At 40.5% G+C, this 20,000-nt stretch overlaps 1 protein-coding gene across 1 annotated transcript in view; it reads left to right on the top strand.

The window, feature by feature from the left end:
• LOC137989536 (adenosine receptor A2b-like) overlaps nucleotides 1–7,546 on the top strand; it is a 27,885-nt gene extending 20,339 nt beyond the window's left edge. Inside the window, exons 2-3 of the mRNA XM_068835335.1 lie at nucleotides 735–1,128; nucleotides 4,527–7,546. Coding sequence (XP_068691436.1) covers nucleotides 752–1,128; nucleotides 4,527–5,208 — 1,059 coding nt within the window. The 5' untranslated portion in view covers nucleotides 735–751 and the 3' untranslated portion in view covers nucleotides 5,209–7,546. The remainder of the gene's footprint in view (nucleotides 1–734; nucleotides 1,129–4,526) is intronic.
• The last annotated feature ends 12,454 nt before the right edge of the window (nucleotides 7,547–20,000 follow it).

Below are 20,000 nucleotides of genomic sequence, written 5' to 3'. Positions count from 1 at the left end.
GTCGATAAGTTTGCTAGCATCGTGCCAAAAATCAACGCATTTACAGAGCTGTGCAACCTCAAAATCCTGCTCGATTTTCAAGCCTCGCCCGCCATATGATCTGGACAGAACTCGTCTATCATTGGAATTTGATCAAATCAAAGTTACTGTTACTGTTACTGCTCCCTTAACGCCGCACGGCGCTGTTGGGGCCCAGCAGATGAAGCAGCCTCACGTACGAGCCCACGCCAGCCGTCGCGGCAGCCGGCAGCCCTAGTAGCCTCAGCGAAGCTGAGGCCCGTCCACTCAGTAATGTTGTCATTCCACTTCTTCCTAGGTCGTCCTCTGCTTCTGTCACCTCTGACTGTGCCCTGAAGGCACGTCTTGGCCAGGCCGTCACTACGTGTGGTGTGACCAAACCACTTCAATTTCCTGGTCTTCACAATCTCAAGAAGTTCTTGATGACGTCCAATTTTGGCAGTCAACATCAAAGTAACCAATCAAAAAGCGCAGATTTATAATTTTGTCCCTCTGGGAGAAAATCTGTGCTTTTTGATTGGTGCTGTACAAAAAATGAATTTTCGAAAAGAAACATCACGATTTGAAGCTTTTGTGAAACATTTCCCTCGATCTGTTGAATCGGCCGTTACAACTGTCTCGAAATAAAGTGATGTCACGCGCTCTCACATCCTAAGGGTTGTCTGCCTGTGTGAAAACCAGCCTCCTTCAACTGAAATAATGACATCTGCTTCCAGGAAAAGAATTCTCCAAGATGAAAAACACCGTGGGGAACAGCACTTGCAAACCAACAAATATGCCCGTCCATTTAACTGGGATCTTCATGACTCTCTCAGTGTCGGGTATGCTCACATCGGCGCTGGGAAATTCACTGATCTTTCTCGCCGTCTACAAAGCAAGATCTCTGAGGACACCTGCAAACTATTTACTCATGAGCCTGTCATTCGCGAGCCTGCTGTTTATACCAGTTTTAGCGAGTTATGCCGTTTCTCTCACGAAGACCAAATGTGATGCATTAATACCAACTCTGTGCCAATGGACTTCACTGGTGGATTTTGCGTTGTTCTGTGTGGTCATGGCTCATTTGGCGGTAATTTCCTTGGATCGTTTGTTGGCTATAAAGTCCATGAGGTATGTAACGAGAGTTATGAATTTACAAGACTTCATTTAGCGAGAGTAGACATACAAGATATCTTTAAAAATTACCTTTAAAAGTCACGCATCGCTCCTCGTCCCCACGCGTGGGGACGAAGAGCGTTGCGTGACTTCGGCCCGAGCGGCTGCAGAGGAGACTGCAATCTTGGACAGAATAAAATGGAACAGAAATGCCCCTTCCCCCCAAATCAAGGATGAAGCCGCGTGAAGGCCAAAACGCGCCATTTTTGGGGGCTGGGGTGGCCTCAATTTTCCATTTAATTTGTCCAAGATTGTCTATGGAGGCTATCAACGTCACAAAATCAAGATTTGGTCAATTAAGAGGTCGAATGTCAACACATTAATCACCCGAAACCATTGGCCTCTAACGCAGTCACGCTCGTCGCTAGTGTTGCTATGTTGAGATACTACATGGAAGATATTTTAAGAGATGAGGAGCGTATAAAAGGCTTACCTAAAATGAAGCTTTGACAGTACGATCAAGAATAAGGGTATAACTACGTAGAATTGAAGAAAAAAAAATGCCATCGAGAAAAAGAATACCCGAGGAAACAAAAGTAAGTGTTAGAGTTCTCAAACCCACTACTGATCTTACTCTGGAAGCTTTTCTGGGGAGTTACTCGATAAAACTATAGGGTCTATCTAGGGTCGCATCGCTGAGATTAAACGGAGCAATGGCAAAAGACTCAAGAATTAAAGTAGCGCTTTTAAAGCTTTGAAGAGCACTTGAATGGTTTTATACGATATCAAAACGTTTAAGGCACGATTCACGAGACTTCTTATACGATTAACGTCTGTTTTGAGACGCTTTTCAACGGTTAAGCACGGTTAACAAGCAATGGAAAAAGTGTCGTGCCCATCAACACTTTTGTGAACCTAAATCATGCTCTATTTTTTCAGCATTGAAAAATCAGAAGATAGATCAGGTAAATACCGCCAACAAATTTAAGGGAGCGCAAACGCATTACTTAAAAATTCAATAGGCTTATGCGTTTGGTATGGTTAGCGCAGGGATGCAAAGTATAAATATAGGTAGGTTGGATGGCTGGATGGAGTTCATAGTCTGTGGAAGAAGGTTCGAATCCTCCTTACATCCGGTTTCTTTCTTCTTTTTTTTTTTCCAATAGTTTGGATTCTCTTTTTTTATTGTTTGCAATTTCTTTTCTCATTTTATAGGCCTCCTGCTTTAAACGTAAATATAGCTTATGAAAATAATTACAGTCCACTTTCAGGTATTCGAGGTGTAAATTTTTTATTCATCCAGCACCTTTTCTGAAATCAATCACTTAATAAATAAATGAATGAATAAACTGAATGAACAATTAAGCCCGTAAAGTCACGATGTCCAAGAAATTCTTATGAGTATGTTTCACATCCTAGGGATTCAATATTTCCCACGTTGCAGTAATATTATATATACAATAATAACGATTCTCTAATTAAAGGACATAGGAGTAATTGAAATAATTTCACCGTATTGAGTTCTTCACCGAGAACGATTCATGTTTGTCCGGAAAAATGCTGAGATCAGCTCGTCAAAAAGTCAGTAGCTGATCCTCACTTTGGATGGCTCTAATTTCTGGGGATGGAAGTTGAATGTATAAATAAATGGACTTCGGTTATTCATTATTCTTTGAGTGTTTTGTTTCATGAAAGCTTTCAGATTCACTTTCACTGATCTATGAATACCGCTAAAGTAACGCCACTTGTCGTTATGTTCTGACAAACTTATCTCGAATTTTCGAGCAGAAATATACCAACCATTTCGCTCTTTAAAATTTCCCGCGCAATCATTACCGAAGCCGTCAATTCGTGTTTCGCTGAATTTTTAACAATTTAACGTCGATCGTGACATGCTTTTCAACACGTATTATTTGTTCTTAATTAGACGCAAAAGGTACATTAATAGCTAGCGTTAAATGCCACTTGCATTTTGTTTTTTTCAGCGTCGTCCGACTTAGTTTATTTTTTGAATGGGAGGTGTGCTCTCGGATGATGTAACTTTTGAGCGTACGAGAGCAGCTTTCGTGTCGTGATTACCCCATATATACTACTGGTAACGCCAAGCAAAGACAATCTTGGACACAATAAAATGATACAGAAATGCCCCCTTCCCCCCAAATCAAGGATGAAGCCGCGTGAAGGCCAAAACGCGCCATTTTCCCATCACTGATTTTGGGGGGAGGGGTGGTCTCAATTTTCCATTTAATTTGTCCAAGATTGTAGCGTTGGATGCGATAGCGAATGAAGTGCGAGTTGGCTTTAATCACCTGTCTAACAAGCGCGGTTGAATTTTTTTTTTCATTAAAAACGCCCCAAAATTATGGGTTAGTCTTCCATACTTTATTTTGTAAAAACAAAAAAAAACTGATGCGTACAATTACTGGCATTTGTAGAACATGGTATAATTAACAACTGTTGAACTCTCAACCTCGATTAATACATTTCTCGTGTTCTGATTGGCTCACTGAATCTCGGCAAGAGAAAATGAGGGGACAGAGAGGAAGGCTCCCGGTCCAGCCCTTGGGATATGTCATGTCCGCGAAAGTTATTTTTAGACGAGCGGAAGTCTTTGTTCTAGCGGAAGTCTGTCTTCCGAGACGTCGGCATGCAGGCCAACCTCGGTCAGATGTTTGAAAGAAAATAGATATTAATCAGCCTTCCACGTGCGCCGCCATTTTCTCTTTTCACTAAGAACCTGAGTGTGAGGCAAGACTGCATGCGGACGTCTCGGAAGACGGAATTCCGCTAGAACAAAGACTTCCGCTCGTCTAAAAATAACTTTCGTGGACAGGACATATCTCGGTCAACGCCCTGAGCCTCCCTCTCTGTCCCCTCATTTTCTCTTGATCTCGGTTATCAGCTCATATACCTTAGTTTGACCTAATCGCAATTATCATTATAATTAATATGATATTAATACGGTAAATGATTGCGCTAAGCGTTGCTAAGCTAAAGGTTTTTTTTTTTCGCCGGAAAGCGAAATAAAGTAAAAAAAAGCGTTTTTTGCGGAAAGTTTTGATCAATCCCGACGTTTAGAAGTACGCGAAAAGGCAAGAAATGTTTTTGTGATGAGCCTGCGTCTGTCTGACCACAACGTCTTACACAAAATCGCATCCGTTCTCATCGCGTTTTTTAGATTTCGCTCGGATTTGCTCGCTTTTTTCGCCGGTATTTCGTACTTTCTAAACTTTTGGTAAAACAATTATTCCATATGCGTTTGTTGGATACCACAATACAATAGAATACAATAGAATACAACTTATTAAATTGGCCTCTCCTCATAGGGGCTATTCAGGGCCAATAAAACACAATCAACGAAACAACAGAACACAACAACTACAACTGATAACCATGGTGCTTTACTATTTCAGATACCAAGATTTGGTGACCAAAAACCGAACGAAAGCCTTGATAATCTTCATCTGGATTATAGGTACGCTGGAGGCAGTATTTCCAAATATTCTTCAAGTCCTGATTGATAGCAGAAGGGGTACGACTTTGCTTGAGTTGTTTCGTGGCTGCATCCAAAACAACAGAATTCCCGGTAAAAAAACAGTAGCAATGGTTGTACCTCATTTCCTGTTTTTGATGTCACTCGCCGTCTTCGTGCCCAGCGGAATCATGCTGGTCACGCACGCGTGGATTTTCAAAATCTCCACCGAGCAAAACAGACGAATCCGCGCAGTGCAAGACGCCATGGGTCTAAGACGCCTCAGTGAAATACGCGCCGCCAAGACAGTCGCGATTATCGTGTTTTCAGCGTTAGCGTGTTTCACTCCACTCCTTGTGGTGAAGTTTATCATTACGTTTGAGCCGCCTCTCGGCAAAAGGCTTGATCCAAGTATATTCAATGTCAAATATATTCTTTTTCCGAGTCTTAAAATTCTCACCTTGTTGGCCATATGTGTGAACCCACTGATTTACGCTTTGAAAAGCAGGCCCTTCAAGGAAGTGTTTAAACGTATTTTCCAAAATGTGCGCATTTCATTTTCTAAAGGCAACGATTTCGAGCCAAAAACCAGAAAACTTGGCGATGCTTGTACTCCAAACTGACACTTTTTCGGAACTTTATTGCAAAAGAAGTTTAGAGACAGCTGAAAATGGATCGTTAAGCGGTAACATCCTCCGCAAAACAGGCATTTGGCCCGCCATTTCTCATTATTCCTGCTTTTCTTAGAGGCCTTGTACGCCACCTTCGCACAGATGAGATAAGATGAGTAACAAGCAACGGGTTTGGAAGATGAACGAAAAGGGCGAATATAAATTGACATACAAGTGCAAATCCGTTGTGTTCCCAAATAAACCAGTTGCGACCGAGTCTATTGTTTTGAAGCATCGCATGAAGGAACTCAGTTGGTTCAGTCAACCACACGGGAGCCTGCTAGTTCGATACAAAACACAACTAACACGCGAGGTCTTAAAATAACTAAGGAGAAAGGGTTGCCTCTGTGATGTCAACTTTCTCGGATTATAACAACAATTAGTAAGCCCCGTATAATAAGTCAACCCTGTTGTGTTGAAAATTCTCTGGCACGTTGAAGAGGACTACACACACTTTTTGCAAACAAAAGGCAACAGAGTTCTCGGCGTTATTTTTTTCCTTCATCTCTCCAACAAATACGGCTGGCTTGGCGTGTATCAGGCCACCTTACCAGAAAGAGCTCTCAGTCGAAAGAGAGGTCGTTACAAAAGATCTTTACTCTGTTACACAATTTGTGAGACGAAGAAGGCTTGCATTGATGGTGACACCCGACACACCCGCCAGTGGTCCGAGTGCCGCTATGGAAACCCAATGTAAGGAGAATGGTTAGTCACCCTGCTACTATCACCTTGAAGAAGGTTCTCTATCGAGGACGAAAATGGATTGGGAATAGATGATCTCCTCACAGGAACAGAAAAATAGAGCGAGCCTCTCCCTCTATTGGGAAGAGCTATGTAACTCATTAATCGTAACGTATGTAACGTATGTAACGTATGCAACGTATTAATGTAACGTATTAATCGTGTACTTCAGATGACGACTAATTAATTGATCAAATAAAATATTAGCCGTTTTTATACTAGGTCGGTTAGTTGGTCTTTGAAGACGCAATAAACGATTTGGATTATCCAGATTCATAATGCGTCTCTCAGTCGCCCTGTCTTAAAAGATGCATTAAAATAAATTGTCCAAAGTCGTCCGGATGCGTTATGCGTCTCTACTACAAAAAAGACCGCTGTAGCTGTACATGAGAGGAAATATGAAAGGCACGCGAAATAAGTTGGACAATCGCTCAACGCCAAAGCAGTGCAGATTAACGCTAAAGCAATACTGATCAACATGAAATTGTCATTCGGTCATTTAATAGTGTTCAATTCAAAATATAATCAAATTGTTGACACATCAAAATTTGAAGAGTTTCTTAAAGGTGACGTATTATATTAACTAGTAGGAGAGAAGCAATACCAACAAATGGATCAACCACTTCTGCACTGGACAAAACTACTGCTGTTTTGTTTTGAAATTTGACACTGGCTTGAGGAGAATTTCCCGTAATATGGAGAAATTCTGTGATAAAGAGAAACGAAAACAAGTCCTCGTGAGTAATTATTTGCAAAGCACGGTGAGTTTCTTTCAGAGGTTTGGTTGCACCTTTAAGTATTAAGGTATATTCAAAAGTATATTTGAGACATTTAGCACCGCCTTCACGGTTAGCATCGAGCTGAAATTTCGTTTCGCCAAAACTGAAAGAAACTTGATCGATTTTATAGCACAATTGCTAACCGAGTTTGAGGTCCGTACTCTAAGTAATGGATCGAGTTTTGTCCCGCTGATTTATGGCCCAAGCACAATAAACTAGAGAAAACGAGGTCAGTAAGACGTTTATTATATCTCTGAGGTAATAAGGCATCCGGGAAAGGAAAGTAGTTGATATCAACCGAAACGTTCAACTGTCACAAATGATTAGCATGCGTAAAATCTGAAAAACGAATAAATCTTATTGGCTTTTTGAAGTAGTTGCTTACAAGATTCAAGTAGTTTCACAAGTCTACTTCAGATAAACAATGTGAAAAACTTGCTAAAAAATGTTGCATCAAAATTTTAAGTTTAGCGGGCCGTACTGTATGTAGAGAATACGGCCTGTCAGGATAGCCAATCATGTGCGCGTTAGCCGTTTCACGTAAAAGCAATCTTAAAGCTTTCTATTTCAAACATCAACTACATTCGAATGGTTATTTGAAGTGAGGGTTATTGACGAAAAGTAGGAGTGATCCTCGACCTTAACAAATTGACCAGTTCCCAACTGAGCAGCTTCATAGCTCAGTCGGTCGCATCGGCATCGCAGAGGTCAAGGGTTCGAATCCGGTTGAAGCAGTCTGAATGTTTCTGGTGTCTGTAAAGAGACAATTGCTTAAATTGTCCAGTTAAATGCGAGGATAACCTCCACCATTCATCAACTTTATTCGGTAACAAAGATTAGCGATCATGTAGAGGACGACGTTTCGAGGTCGTTTTGACAACATTGTCGATTCATTCAAATAACGGTCGATTGAATCGAAAATGAATTAAGTTAAGTGTTTGTGTTGTTCGTCAGCAAACGAATCAGCGTGCGCACCCTATAGTGTTTTATGATAACGGTTTCGCAAAAACACAAATTTTCAATTTCGACTCAAAACGACCGTTCTAAATGCAACAGTAGAGACCTTAATATTAGGGAGCTTAAGCATGCACGTGTTTGAGACGCGGACGGCAACCGGAAGTGAGCTGTTTTCTTTTTTAACTTGTCTTCACACAACCACATTTACATTGCCAAGTATCTTTTCTCCACTGGAGATGATTAGTATAAAAATCTTGGAGACACCACTGTCCTAGCGCGCGAAATGTTCTCTTCCAGTTGCCGTCCGCGTCTCAAAAACGCGCGTGCTTAAGCTCCCTAATATCTAAGACGGCGACGGGTGCGAAATCGTCATTTAATAGTACTAGTTTATGTTTCTTAAAGTGTTTCGTGATTATTCCAGTTTGACTATCCAAACTATACAGGAACTGAATTGGGATAAATAGTATTGAAACTAAGAAAGAAAATCAAAGATTTGCCCTTGTGCAATCGCGTCTTCCTTAGAACTTGAGATTTGGTCATGTCATGTTGCAGATTGGTGGAGAATGGGAAGAAATGTACAAAGTTTGAAGCGCACTTGCGGAGCCACTGTTTTGCTCCGTCATTAAATGCTATTGTTTGGTGGCGTTCTCGATGACGTCGCCGTCGTAGAATCTTAAGGTGCCTAGTCACAAAGGTTGCTTCACACAGTGACATAAGCACAAGCATAACGATGTTCACAGTTGTAACAAAAGTATTAGAAAAGCGAAATACGCAAGCCCAGTGATGTCCAAAATCAGAGTTGGCGGAGTAGGACTGGGAACGATTCACTTGAATTCCCGCTGACATCAAAGATAGTTAATTCCTTGGGCTTACGCGCTTGCTTCTGCTTAACTAACGAATTCTTGTTTTTCACTCACGTGATCAACAGCCATATTTTTCGACGAAAACAAAAGAAAATGTTTGCATAATAATAGAGTTCAATTCTCGGAGGATTGGGTCGGGACACCAACATGGCCACCGTTTTTTTGTTTGGGGACACCAACAAGGCGGCCGTGACGTCATGTAAAAACCAAGAATTGTTTGCACACAAATTAACGAGACAATAGCATAGACATAAGCACGAGTAATGAATCATGGTTTGGTCAAACTCGGTTTTCCGTTGCTTTTGCATATGTTATTGTGCAGACCTAAGAAAAACTTAAATGAGTTTCAAACTTACCACGAGAGCCAGATAAAGCAACCCAAGATACGAAGCAATGCCAACGGCAAGGAACAAGTCGAATACAGCTGGCTTCACTCTACGAAAAACAAAAAATAAATACCTTTCTTGTTTAACCGAAAAATCGTTAATTAACTTGCTCTGAAAGAGCGCAATGGCCGAAGCAGGATATAATTAAGACCATCACCAAAATAACCCAAACAAGACCAACATCGATGATTTAGTTGGCTTGGTTTAAAGAGCATTAGCCCTAGTTATTCAAAGAAACGATTGAGGTAATCCTGGATCACTTTAGACTTGAATTGCAGTTTATTTACTGATCAAAGAAAAGTTTCCATCAGGCTTCAGTTTTGACGCAGACTTTTTTCCTTCAGCGTAAAATCACATTAATATTGTTAGGGCTTCATGTAGCGATTCTCTTCCTTATAACACATGCATATAACACGGCTGTAGGTCTTCCAGTAATCGTTGTTACCGCCTGCCTCTATTAGTCTTTGCTGTTTACTGGTAGCCCAAATCGTAAAAATAGCTTACTTAGGGTAACGCTATCTTCCAGAAATGAGTAAATCAATAATTAATTCGTAAACTTAAAGCCAACTGACCATTTCACGACATCACCGAGAGTAGGTCAAGTAATTCGACTCTCACTTTGTACAAAACTAAATGATATTCAGTAGCTAGTTAATTAGTAATTAGTTCGTGATTGTGTGTCTATTTGTAAACCACTTAAAAGGGAATTAATTGTTATTGTCTTGTAAAGAGAGTCCAAACATTGCACGCAGAATTTTTTCCGAGTACATTTGGATCTCTAACAAAGAAAATAAAGGACAAAGAGAATACAATTTTAAACGACTAAAGCCAGTAAGAATAATACCTTCTATATTTTAAGGCACCTTACATCATAATTCAATAGGATGCCTGAACTCCGATGCTTCCTTGAAAATGAAAAACCAAGCACCCAGCGCGAAGTCGTTATTTTTAAAAACACAGTATCAAGGCGTGAAGGCAATCAATTTATTGCACCTTTCAATTACAACTTTCAATCCAATTTTCAAAGCACCTTTCTTTTTTTAAAGATCTAATAATAATTGACGTGATCGTTCAACTTGAACATGAGATCATTATTGTGGTCACTGAATGAAAGTCATTATGAAAGAAGGATCTTTTCATAACAATGGACGTTTTCACACTACATGTAGAAGACGAACAAATCGTCCTATGGTTTGGTCGACTAATGTGAATTTAAGACGACCAATGCGGCTAGCGTTATCTGCCGTAAATTCATAAAAGACGGACAATGCACCGACAAACTGGATAAGTTTGAGCGTATTAAGACTGGCACTAGGTTACCTTACCTTTCCTCCCGCCATTTCGTAACCTTCCTAGAAACCATCGCTTTAATCGCTAGTTTCATATCCCCGCCGAGGTTAAGTTGTCAATTTATTCGTCTAACGTGAATTTAAGTTGGACTTCGGTCGACTTGTTCGTCTGCACGGACAAATCGCCTTCAAAAAATAATATTCCAACACGGAGGTTGGATGGTGCCTACTATTGCTATTGCACATACGTTCTGCGCATCTCCAGATACTCGGGTGGTGCTTACTAATGCAGGGATATTTTTGCGTGGTTTAAAATTATGCAGACTGCTTTGCATTGAGAATTTTTTTTCAAAACGGCGATGCAAATTAATTTGTGACATCGACCCGGTACCGGTATAGAACCCATATCGCCCCTTCATTGCTCGGTTATGGATCAAAGTGTGACCACTTCTCCCGTGTTTCAAAGCCAATGAAAAAGTGGAATTTCAATCATAAAGTTCTGAAAACAACCCGATGTATTTGGGACGATTTCGGAGAATAAATCAAGTGGAAAAGTGTGTTGAGATGATCGACACTTTAAAGTCTAAGCCTTCTCAACATGTACCTATTTCCAACAACACGACGAGGGTAAAGGTGAGCGTTATTTTTAGCTTTGGGTAAATGGGGACACTTTGTGACCTTTTTTGTCTGTATTCCGAGACACAAGCGATGTTGAAGTTGGGGAAAAAAGCAAAGGGACACGTCGTGACGCTTATTGAAGTCCGCGTTCATCTGTGACTTACAGTCCAGTCCACCGACCGTTTGGCGGAGCCACAGACTAAAATTCTATAACCACACCTTTTATCAGCTTTGAATGAAAATCTCTTAACTTCTTTCACAAATTTCGTTAACGTCCGAAACCAAATAAAAAAAGAAACGGATTCAAACAAATCTGGCTACCCTCACAGTAAAGTATGTCTACCGCCTTACAAAAGAAGCCTTTCCTAGCACCGTGCTTGTAATCTACCGAATACAATGGAAAGGAAATCGTCTGAAGTTTATCTCGTCACTAACGCCCTTCTTGCCAACGGCTATCCACCTGCCGTCAAAAATGAAAATCTTTCCCCGGAACTTATCCTTCACCGGAAGAATTGGTGGGCATGTTTTTCAATCTGATTGAAATAAATCAACCGCTATGGCTTGCCTTCATCATGTTCGTGGTATCACAAAATCCCTCACAAGTCGTCTTAGAAAGAACGGAATTAAAGTTGTGACTAGACCTCACAAGACCCTGCAACAAGAATTCCCTTCCCCCAAGTTTAGGCCTCTCATTGAACTTCAAACCAATGTGGTGTATAAAATCCCTTGCGCCGATTGTCCTTGGAGCTACATTGGTGAGACTGGAAGGTGTTTTTCAATGAGAAAAAAAGAAGACATTCGAAATGTAAAAATATGTAGAATAAAACTGGCTCTAACATTGTAGCTCACGCTTGGCATAATAATCACTCTATTGACTTCAACAATGCCAGAGTAATTGACAAGGGAAACTTCCGAATTCGAAAAACTTTGGAGTCTTGGCACACCGCTAACACTAATGAAGCAGACAATAAATCCAAGGCTTTGCCAAAACAATACTCTATTCTTTTAGATTAGTGTTTTTCCCTTTTACCGTTTTTTATATTTTTTTTTACACTTCCATTTTGTATGTATTTTCCATCTCGCGCATTGACATCTTAGTTTTTAAAGGCTTTAGTCTGGAAGCCGAAAGCTTATGTTTTTAAATTTTTCTTAACCAGAGAACGCTTTTGACATTAATATGTTTCCAAAACGTGGTTACTCTTCTATTTTTACAGTGCAACGCGCCTTACCGTGGCCACCCAACAAACTTTCGCATTCGACAGCCTACGTGTAAATACGACAACTCAGCGACCCATGCAACGGTGTTCAAATTACAACCGTACGAGGCATGACTGTCAATAAAATTCGCACACCCTGATTGGCCACGGTAAGGCGCATCCCCGGGGCGCATCGCACTGTAAAAGAATATTATCGTTATTTCTCGCTGTTTTCCTCAATATTTCAAGCGCACAATTTGAAAAACGACTAAAACACTACCCTTTACCCGCCCTGACAATAGCAAGGGGAAGCGCTTTAGTGCTTGGCATGTTCATGGACCTTTTCCTTTAAATTGCGTTTTATTGGATACAAATCACGCGGACTTTGACTTCAAATGGCGCAGTGAAACTTATGGTTGTGTTCACCAACGATGCTTCAAACGAGAATAGGTTTAGCGTTGACATCAAATCAACGCTGATTTGTTCATGAAAGCACCACGATAACAGGCACGCTTGATGCATGCTTCTCAAATCAATGCCAGTTTTAAATCGTGATTAAATATTACAAAGATTGGCTGGCTGTAACAATCGACGTGCGTGGCTTCAACTTTGATCTTATTAGTAAAAACGCCACCGGGAAACGTTTCTGTTAAGATATAATTAATATTCAGAGAGAAAAGGCAGCTGGTGTGCACGATAACAGACCGTACCATTTTGTATTCCAAAATATTTTGTTGTACAGCGCATTTTCGCTCCAAGGCTTCTTTTGCGCGCGTGGGCATAGCAAGGCAGATGCAGCCAAGAGGCGGTTTCGCCCTGGGATAGCTATTTAATTCGCCGTACTGTAATATTTTCGTGTTCCTTGATTATACCGTAGATCGGCGAAAGCTAGGAAAAAAATTTTCAACAGCAGATCAAGGCTTCACTCGAAAAGTTTATTCTTCCATCTATAAATATGTTGCTAAAAGACAACACCAATAAACGATAGCTTTTAAACGGGTTCCACATACAACTGAACCATTGAAATTCGCTTTTGTCGCTCAACAACGCCAGATCATTTTCTTACTCAGAGTACAAGGATGGTTTTATCTTCGAAGACGTACTAAAGTGTATAGTTCGTCCAAACACATTATGCGTCTTGTGCTGTCTTTATACGAGACAAATTTAACAGACACAGAAAGGTTTGCCCAAGTTCCTCCCAGACGGATTATGCGTCTTACTCGTCTTGTATTGTTCGTCCCGTCGTTACACCAGACGAATAACAGGAGAGAAGCATAATTTGTCTCATGTTGTCTGAACGGTTATGCATGCGTCTCGAGTATAAAAATGACCAATGGCAGTGGTTCAGTTCCGGTCGCGGTGACACTGACAGAAAATGAATTATGGGGAAACAGCCATCCTTTGATCAAAAATAAGACACAAACAGCAGTGATAAACATATTGAACTTGTTCATTTTGATTATGACTTGACGTTTCGTATGTGCTCTACATACATTTTCAAAAGTAACCGTTGAAATTTAAAACAGCTATTTATATATAACAAAGCGGATGAGGGGACTGGAACCTAGTCTAAGCAAATACTTAACAGTAAAATATATAATAATAATAATAATAACAGAAAAGATTAATAAAGCATCAGCTTTTCACTTCCGACGTTGACGTTGAAAGCTGGCTCAAGTTCTTGAATAAAGAAGGTCTCTTTTATTTTACAATGATAGTGTGTTTTGCCCTTCGCTAAAATATCAAAATGATCCCACTTGATGTTATGTCCAGTGGCCTTGACGTGGTCAGCAATGGCTGAAGTATTGTCATTTTTAGCTAGGGCCTTAAAATGTTCGGTTTTTCTATCGTGAAGCCGTCGTTTAGTTTTACGGATGTAAAAACCATTACAATCCAAACAATTTGCTCTGTGAATAACTCTGGATTGTTGTGAACGATTAATGTGGTCCTTGTAAGGGAAGAAAGATTTTATACATCGACTAAAGCCTTTAAAAGCTAAGATGTCAATGCGCGAGATGGAAAATACATACAAAATGGAAGTGTAAAAAAATATATAAAAAACGGTAAAAAGGAAAAGCACTAATTTAAAAGAATAGAGTATTGTTTTGGCAAAGGCTTGGATTTATTGTCTGCTTCATTAGTGTTAGCGGTGTGCCAAGACTCCAAAGTTTTTCGAATCGGAAGTTTCCTTTGTCAATTACTCTGGCATTGTTGAAGTCAATAGAGTGATTATTACGCCAAGCGTTAGCTGCAATATTAGAGCCAGTTTTACATATTTTTACATTTCGAATGTGTTCCTTTTTTCTCATTGAAAAACACCTTCCAGTCTCACCAATGCAGCTCCAACGACAATCGGCGCAAGGGATTTTGGCAAGATTTCCGCACAGGTCCCTACTTCATTATGCATACACTCCTTTGTTTCAAGAAAACAATAGCGATAACAATAGACGTCCTTTGGGACTGTGGCGCTTTGTTCTTTCTTTTAGAAGTTTTTTTTCTAAGTCTATATGGACTTAAAAAAAGTCGGTCGAACTTCTGTCTGAAATACGGAAAATCGAACAGTTTTTCCTGCAATTTCGGCACTTTTCCTGCAATTTTACCCATTTTTCAGTTTTAGAATAAGCGCAAGAAGTGGAGTTTCAAGCAATCGTTGTAATAGGGTTCAGATTCGCAAACATAACAAACAAACCAAATAAAAGTACTGTCATAAGAAATTTAATGGCTACCTGCTCTTTTTATCGTGAAATTGTTCTTCCTGTCTGCTTAAAATTTCGCCGAGACACTGCAAAGTGTATATTTTCTTCCTTTCCTGTATTTAGGATCACGAACGGTGCATTTAGAGGGATTTTGCGATTTATCGCTCTTCGTAGAGATCGGCAATATGCTCAATGATACTTCCAAGTAAATAGCTTTGGTAGAGATCCATGGATGTTCCCCTACGAGGTATACTTCGTTTCACTCCCCATCATGTCTTTTCAATGCCCTGCTGTGGGCTCGTTTGTCTGGGTCGACGAAGTTTAGGCGATGGTTAACTGCGGTGAGATGATGTTAGCCCTTGTCTTGTAGGCAGTTGTAAACTTTCCGGTCACAGGTAGCTAGGGCTAATATTTTTTCAAGGAAAGTTTACGGTCAGAAAATTAATATGTGTTCTGGCGGATTGAAGGCTATCCATTGCAGTTTTTTCTTGAGCATCGCGAAACAGATCCATCAGTCCCGGTGCAGCACTTTGTCTTTGCCAACTGACTGCGTTTTCACACACGTTTTGGACACGGAAGACGAAAGTAAATTGTTTTCTTTGCACCACTCTATGCACAACTCTGGAAAGGCTATAAAGCAGGGACAATTTCCAAATGATCAAATCTTCCATTGCTGTGACCCTTTTACTTCGGTAGCCATCTTGATTATTACGAAGACACAAGTTTGCTTCAAAAGAAGGGAAATATGAAACGATTTTAATTGCAATGAACTCGTGCATGAAAGTTTCCCATGACAGATGCACCAATCAGACTTTAAGAGTGGTATACTCTTCCACGCAGTGAACTTATAAGAGTGCCGCACGCACGGGGCGTGAAGGAAAAGCAGGTCACAGTTCACAGCAATACTGGAAAACCTGAGACTATCACAGCGACTAACCTTAAGCCTAAAAAGTGCCTTTAGTCGTAATTAGGGTTACGGTTAGCATTATTAAAGGGATGGGTTGTTTCAAGAGTAGTAAAACAGGGATCTCTTAACGGTAACCTACAAGTGTAAGTTCGATTGTAGGTGCTCGGCGCGGCACGTGTATATAATTACGTATTATTGTTATGTAAATAGTCAGCCAGAATTCAAAATAAATATCATTTTCAAGGTGTGAATTAGCAACTTGACACGTTAGCTCAGTGGTAAAGAACAGGGACAAGTAATCCAGAGGTTTACAGTGGGTCGGAGTTCAAGGCAAGCTGCGAGTGACATATCATAGGATAAAATGGTAGAAAAAGCCGAGCGAGGTCTGGAAATAAAAACAAGACGAAGGGATAGAAAGAGGAAAGCTGAGACAAAAACGAGTAACGGTGTGGGCGATGAAGGGAAAGAAGAGAGAGAGGGAGGGAGAGAAAAAATGAGATCCGTTTTTATTCATCCCGTAAGTACAAATTACCCATGTATATATTCAGTTCTCTTGGGTGTACGTATTGTTCTACAAAACAATAGCGCGAATGAATAATTAATTTATTCTGCATGCATAATGAAGTAGGGACCTGTACGGAAATCATTCCGGGATTTTATACACCACATTGGTTTCAAGTTCAATGGGAGGCCTAAACTTGGGGGAAGGGAATTCTTGTTGCAGGGTCTTGTGAGGTCTAGTCACAACTTTAATTCCGTTCTTTCTAAGACGACTTGTGAGGGATTCTGTGATATCACGAACATGATGAAGGCAAGTCATAGCGGTTGATTTATTTCAATCAGATTGAAAAACATGCCCACCAATTCTTCCGGTGAAGGATAAGTTCCGAGGAAGGATTTTCATTTTTGACGGCAGGTGGATAGCCGTTGGCAAGAAGGCGTTAGTGACGTGATAAACTTCAGACGATTTCCTTTCCATTGTATTCGGTAGATTACAAGCACGGTGCTAGGAAAGGCTTCTTTTGTAAGGCGGTAGACATACTTTACTGTGAGGGTAGCCAGATTTGTTTGAATCAGTTTCTTTTTTTATATGGTTTCGGACGTTAACGAAATTTGTGAAAGACGTTAAGAGATTTTCATTCAAAGCTGATAAAAGGTATGGTTATAGAATTTTAGTCTGTGGCTCCGCCAAACGGTCGGTGGACTGGGCTGTAAGTCACAGATGAAAACGGACTTCAATAAGCGTCACGAAGTGTCCCTTTCCTTTTTTTTTCCCTAATTCAACATCACTTGTGTCTCGGAATACAGATAAAAAAGGTCACAAAGTGTCCCCATTTACCCAAAGCTAAAAATAACGCTCACCTTTACCCTTGCCCTGTTGTTGGAAATAGGTACATGTTGCGAAGGCTTAGACTTTAAAGTGTCGATCATCTCAATACACTTTTCCACTTGATTTATTCTCCGAAATCGTCCCAAATACATCGGGTTGTTTTCAGAACCTTATGATTGAAATTCCACTTTTTCATTGGCTTTGAAAGACGGGAAAAGTGGTCACACTTTGATCCATAACAGAGCAATGAAGGGGAATGGGTTCTATACCGGTACCGGGTCGACGTCACAAATTAATTTGCATCGCCGTTTTGAAAAAAAAATTCTCAATGCAAAGCAGTCTGCATAATTTTAAACCACGCAAAAATATCCCTGCATTAGTAAGCACCACCCGAGTATCTCGAGATGCGCAGAACGTATGTGCAATAGCAATAATAGGCACCATCCAACCTCCGTGTTGGAATATTATTTTTTGAAGGCGATTTGTCCGTGCAGACGGACAAGTCGACCGAAGTCCAAGTTAAATTCACGTTAGACGAATAAATTGACAAATTAACCTCGGCGGGGATATGAAACTAGCGATTAAAGAGATGGTTTCTAGGAAGGTTACGAAATGGCGGGAGGAAATGTAAGGTAACCAAGCCATGCCTAGTGCCAGTCTTAATGCGCTCAAACTTATCCAGTTTGTCGGTGCATTGTCCGTCTTTTACGAACTTACGGCAGATAATAACGCTAGCCGCATTGGTCGTCTTAAATTCACATTAGTCGACCAAACCATAGGACGATTTGTTCGTCTTCTACATGTAGTGTGAAAACGTCCATTGTTATGAAAAGATCCTTCTTTCATAATGACTTTCATTCAGTGACCACAATAATGATCTCATTTTCAAGTTGAACGATCACGTCAATTATTATTAGATCTTTAAAAAAAGAAAGGTGCTTTAAAAGTTGGATTGAAAGGTGCAATAAATTGATTGCCTTCACACCTTGATACTGTATTTTGTATAGGTAATCACATGATTTCGAGTGCAATTTGGAATAAATAAGCACGAGTAAATTTTTCAAAGGCCAACAAAAGTGCACGAGCCCGTAGGGCGAGTGCACTTTGTGGTCTTTGAAAAATTTACAAGTGCTTATTTATTCCAAATTGCACGAGAAAAATCATGTGATTACTTATTAATAATATACACGAAAAACATAACTACAACAAAAAAATTTTGACAGGGCGCGCTTTTTTTTAGTTCATTCAACTGATTGGCTGAAACAAATTACAACGTTTGTCAAATGCAAACTTACAAGACCGACACTTTCAAAATCATTCAAATTAGAACTTGGAAATGTGTGAGGACTGATTTAAAACCTTTCAAGCGTTTTAAATTTATGTAAAGAAAACTCGCTTTACAATAATTAGGAAAAGTAAACGTTCAATCAGAATCATCCTCAATAATGAACGCTCGGCGTTTACAAGAACTGGGCTGTCGTTTTGAAATCTCAGGAGCTCGCTTCGAGCGGCCAATGATGAAAGACACTTGACAGTTGTTGAACGTGTTCATCATGGTCTGTTCCTGGGACCTCATCATGGTTGGATTTACAGAGAAATTCTGAGTTTGAAAACCTGAAAGTGATGGTGGGAATTGGTTTTCTTTCGTCGCTGTCATCGATGGGCCGGCCAATGTGTGTGGTACTGGCATGTTCGTGTTTACCGGAGCGAGTGGAGCCGCAGTTGTCGTGATGTCGGAAACTGCCATTCGCTTTTTCTCAGCACCGGGGTTTTCATAATTCCGTTTGGATATTGCACTGGAGAGTCGTCGTTGTTCTTCCTCGTCGGCTTCATCGTAATCGTCAAGGGATTGTACGCTTCGGTGGCCTGTGACCTTCACTATATCTGAGCGTTCAACGTTTGCTTTCTTTAGCTTGCTCACTGTTGTCTTTCTAGCACTGTGATTCGTAAATTTTTTGTGACTTTCTTCAAGGCTAGTACCCGCCACAGTTGTTTTCATCATGTTGCTAATGGTGTTTACGCCCATTGGTTGAGTTTTGAACCAGATGTTGTCATTCAGTCTTCGGTTTCTTTTGATACTGAGGTAGAAAGGACCTGACCATCGCATGTTAAGTGGTCTTCGCTCGACAAACTGCTTGAAGAGAGCAACCGGACACCTTTCTCCTCCAACAGAGAACATTCGTGGCTGAAAATCTCTGTTCTTGCTCTGCAGTCCGCCCTGTCTGGTCTTCGTTGGACCTTCGGTAAACTGCACGAACTCCATACCTTCGTCATTTTTGCAGAGTTGAAAATCTTCCATTTTCATTGCGTGGTGCTCTTGACGACCGCGGAGACCAAAAAACTGCGTCAAAAGCCACCACATAGAAGAAATAAGCGCTTCTGGAGTTTTGGAGCCAAATTTTTCTCCCTCCCACAGCACCTCCTCTTCTTCCTCAGTTAAACTTCTGGCTTTATTTGGACGTTTGCCCATACCGGATTGGCGAAGTTGCCGAGCTTTCCCCTCTAAAACTTGCTTGGAAGAGTGGAACTCCCTGTCTCTTATGATGGAAAACTTGTATCCTTTCTCATTTAAATGTCTATCAAGTGCAGCTATCATCACTTTTAAGCTGTCTGGCTCGTAGTCGTCACCGTTTTTGTTTTTTACTTCAGCGTAGAATGATTCAAGTAGCTTGTTTAGTTTTCCTGGCTCGTTTTCCTCGATTTTGTTGACAATATTTTTCTGTTTGCACCACGTCTCCCATACATTCAGCCAGAAAGACGTACTCTTTACTGTATTTGGGTTTTTGGAAAAATTTTTTAGCTCTTCAATCGTTGTTTCGCTCGCAAAACCAAATCGTTGTTTGCTGAAAACTCCGGCCATTTTCCTCCGCGTCTTATCTTAAAATTTCCGCCAATATGTTGCTATAGAAACAGCTCTAATCTGATTGGTTCTTGTTGGTTTCTTTTGTGTGTTTAGCCAATCAGAAAGCCTTTGTAATTTGC

This window comes from Montipora foliosa, chromosome 2, assembly GCF_036669935.1.
Source record: "Montipora foliosa isolate CH-2021 chromosome 2, ASM3666993v2, whole genome shotgun sequence".
In the NCBI taxonomy this organism is placed as follows: Eukaryota; Metazoa; Cnidaria; class Anthozoa; order Scleractinia; family Acroporidae; genus Montipora; species Montipora foliosa.
This window is presented reverse-complemented; position numbering and strand designations above follow the sequence as displayed.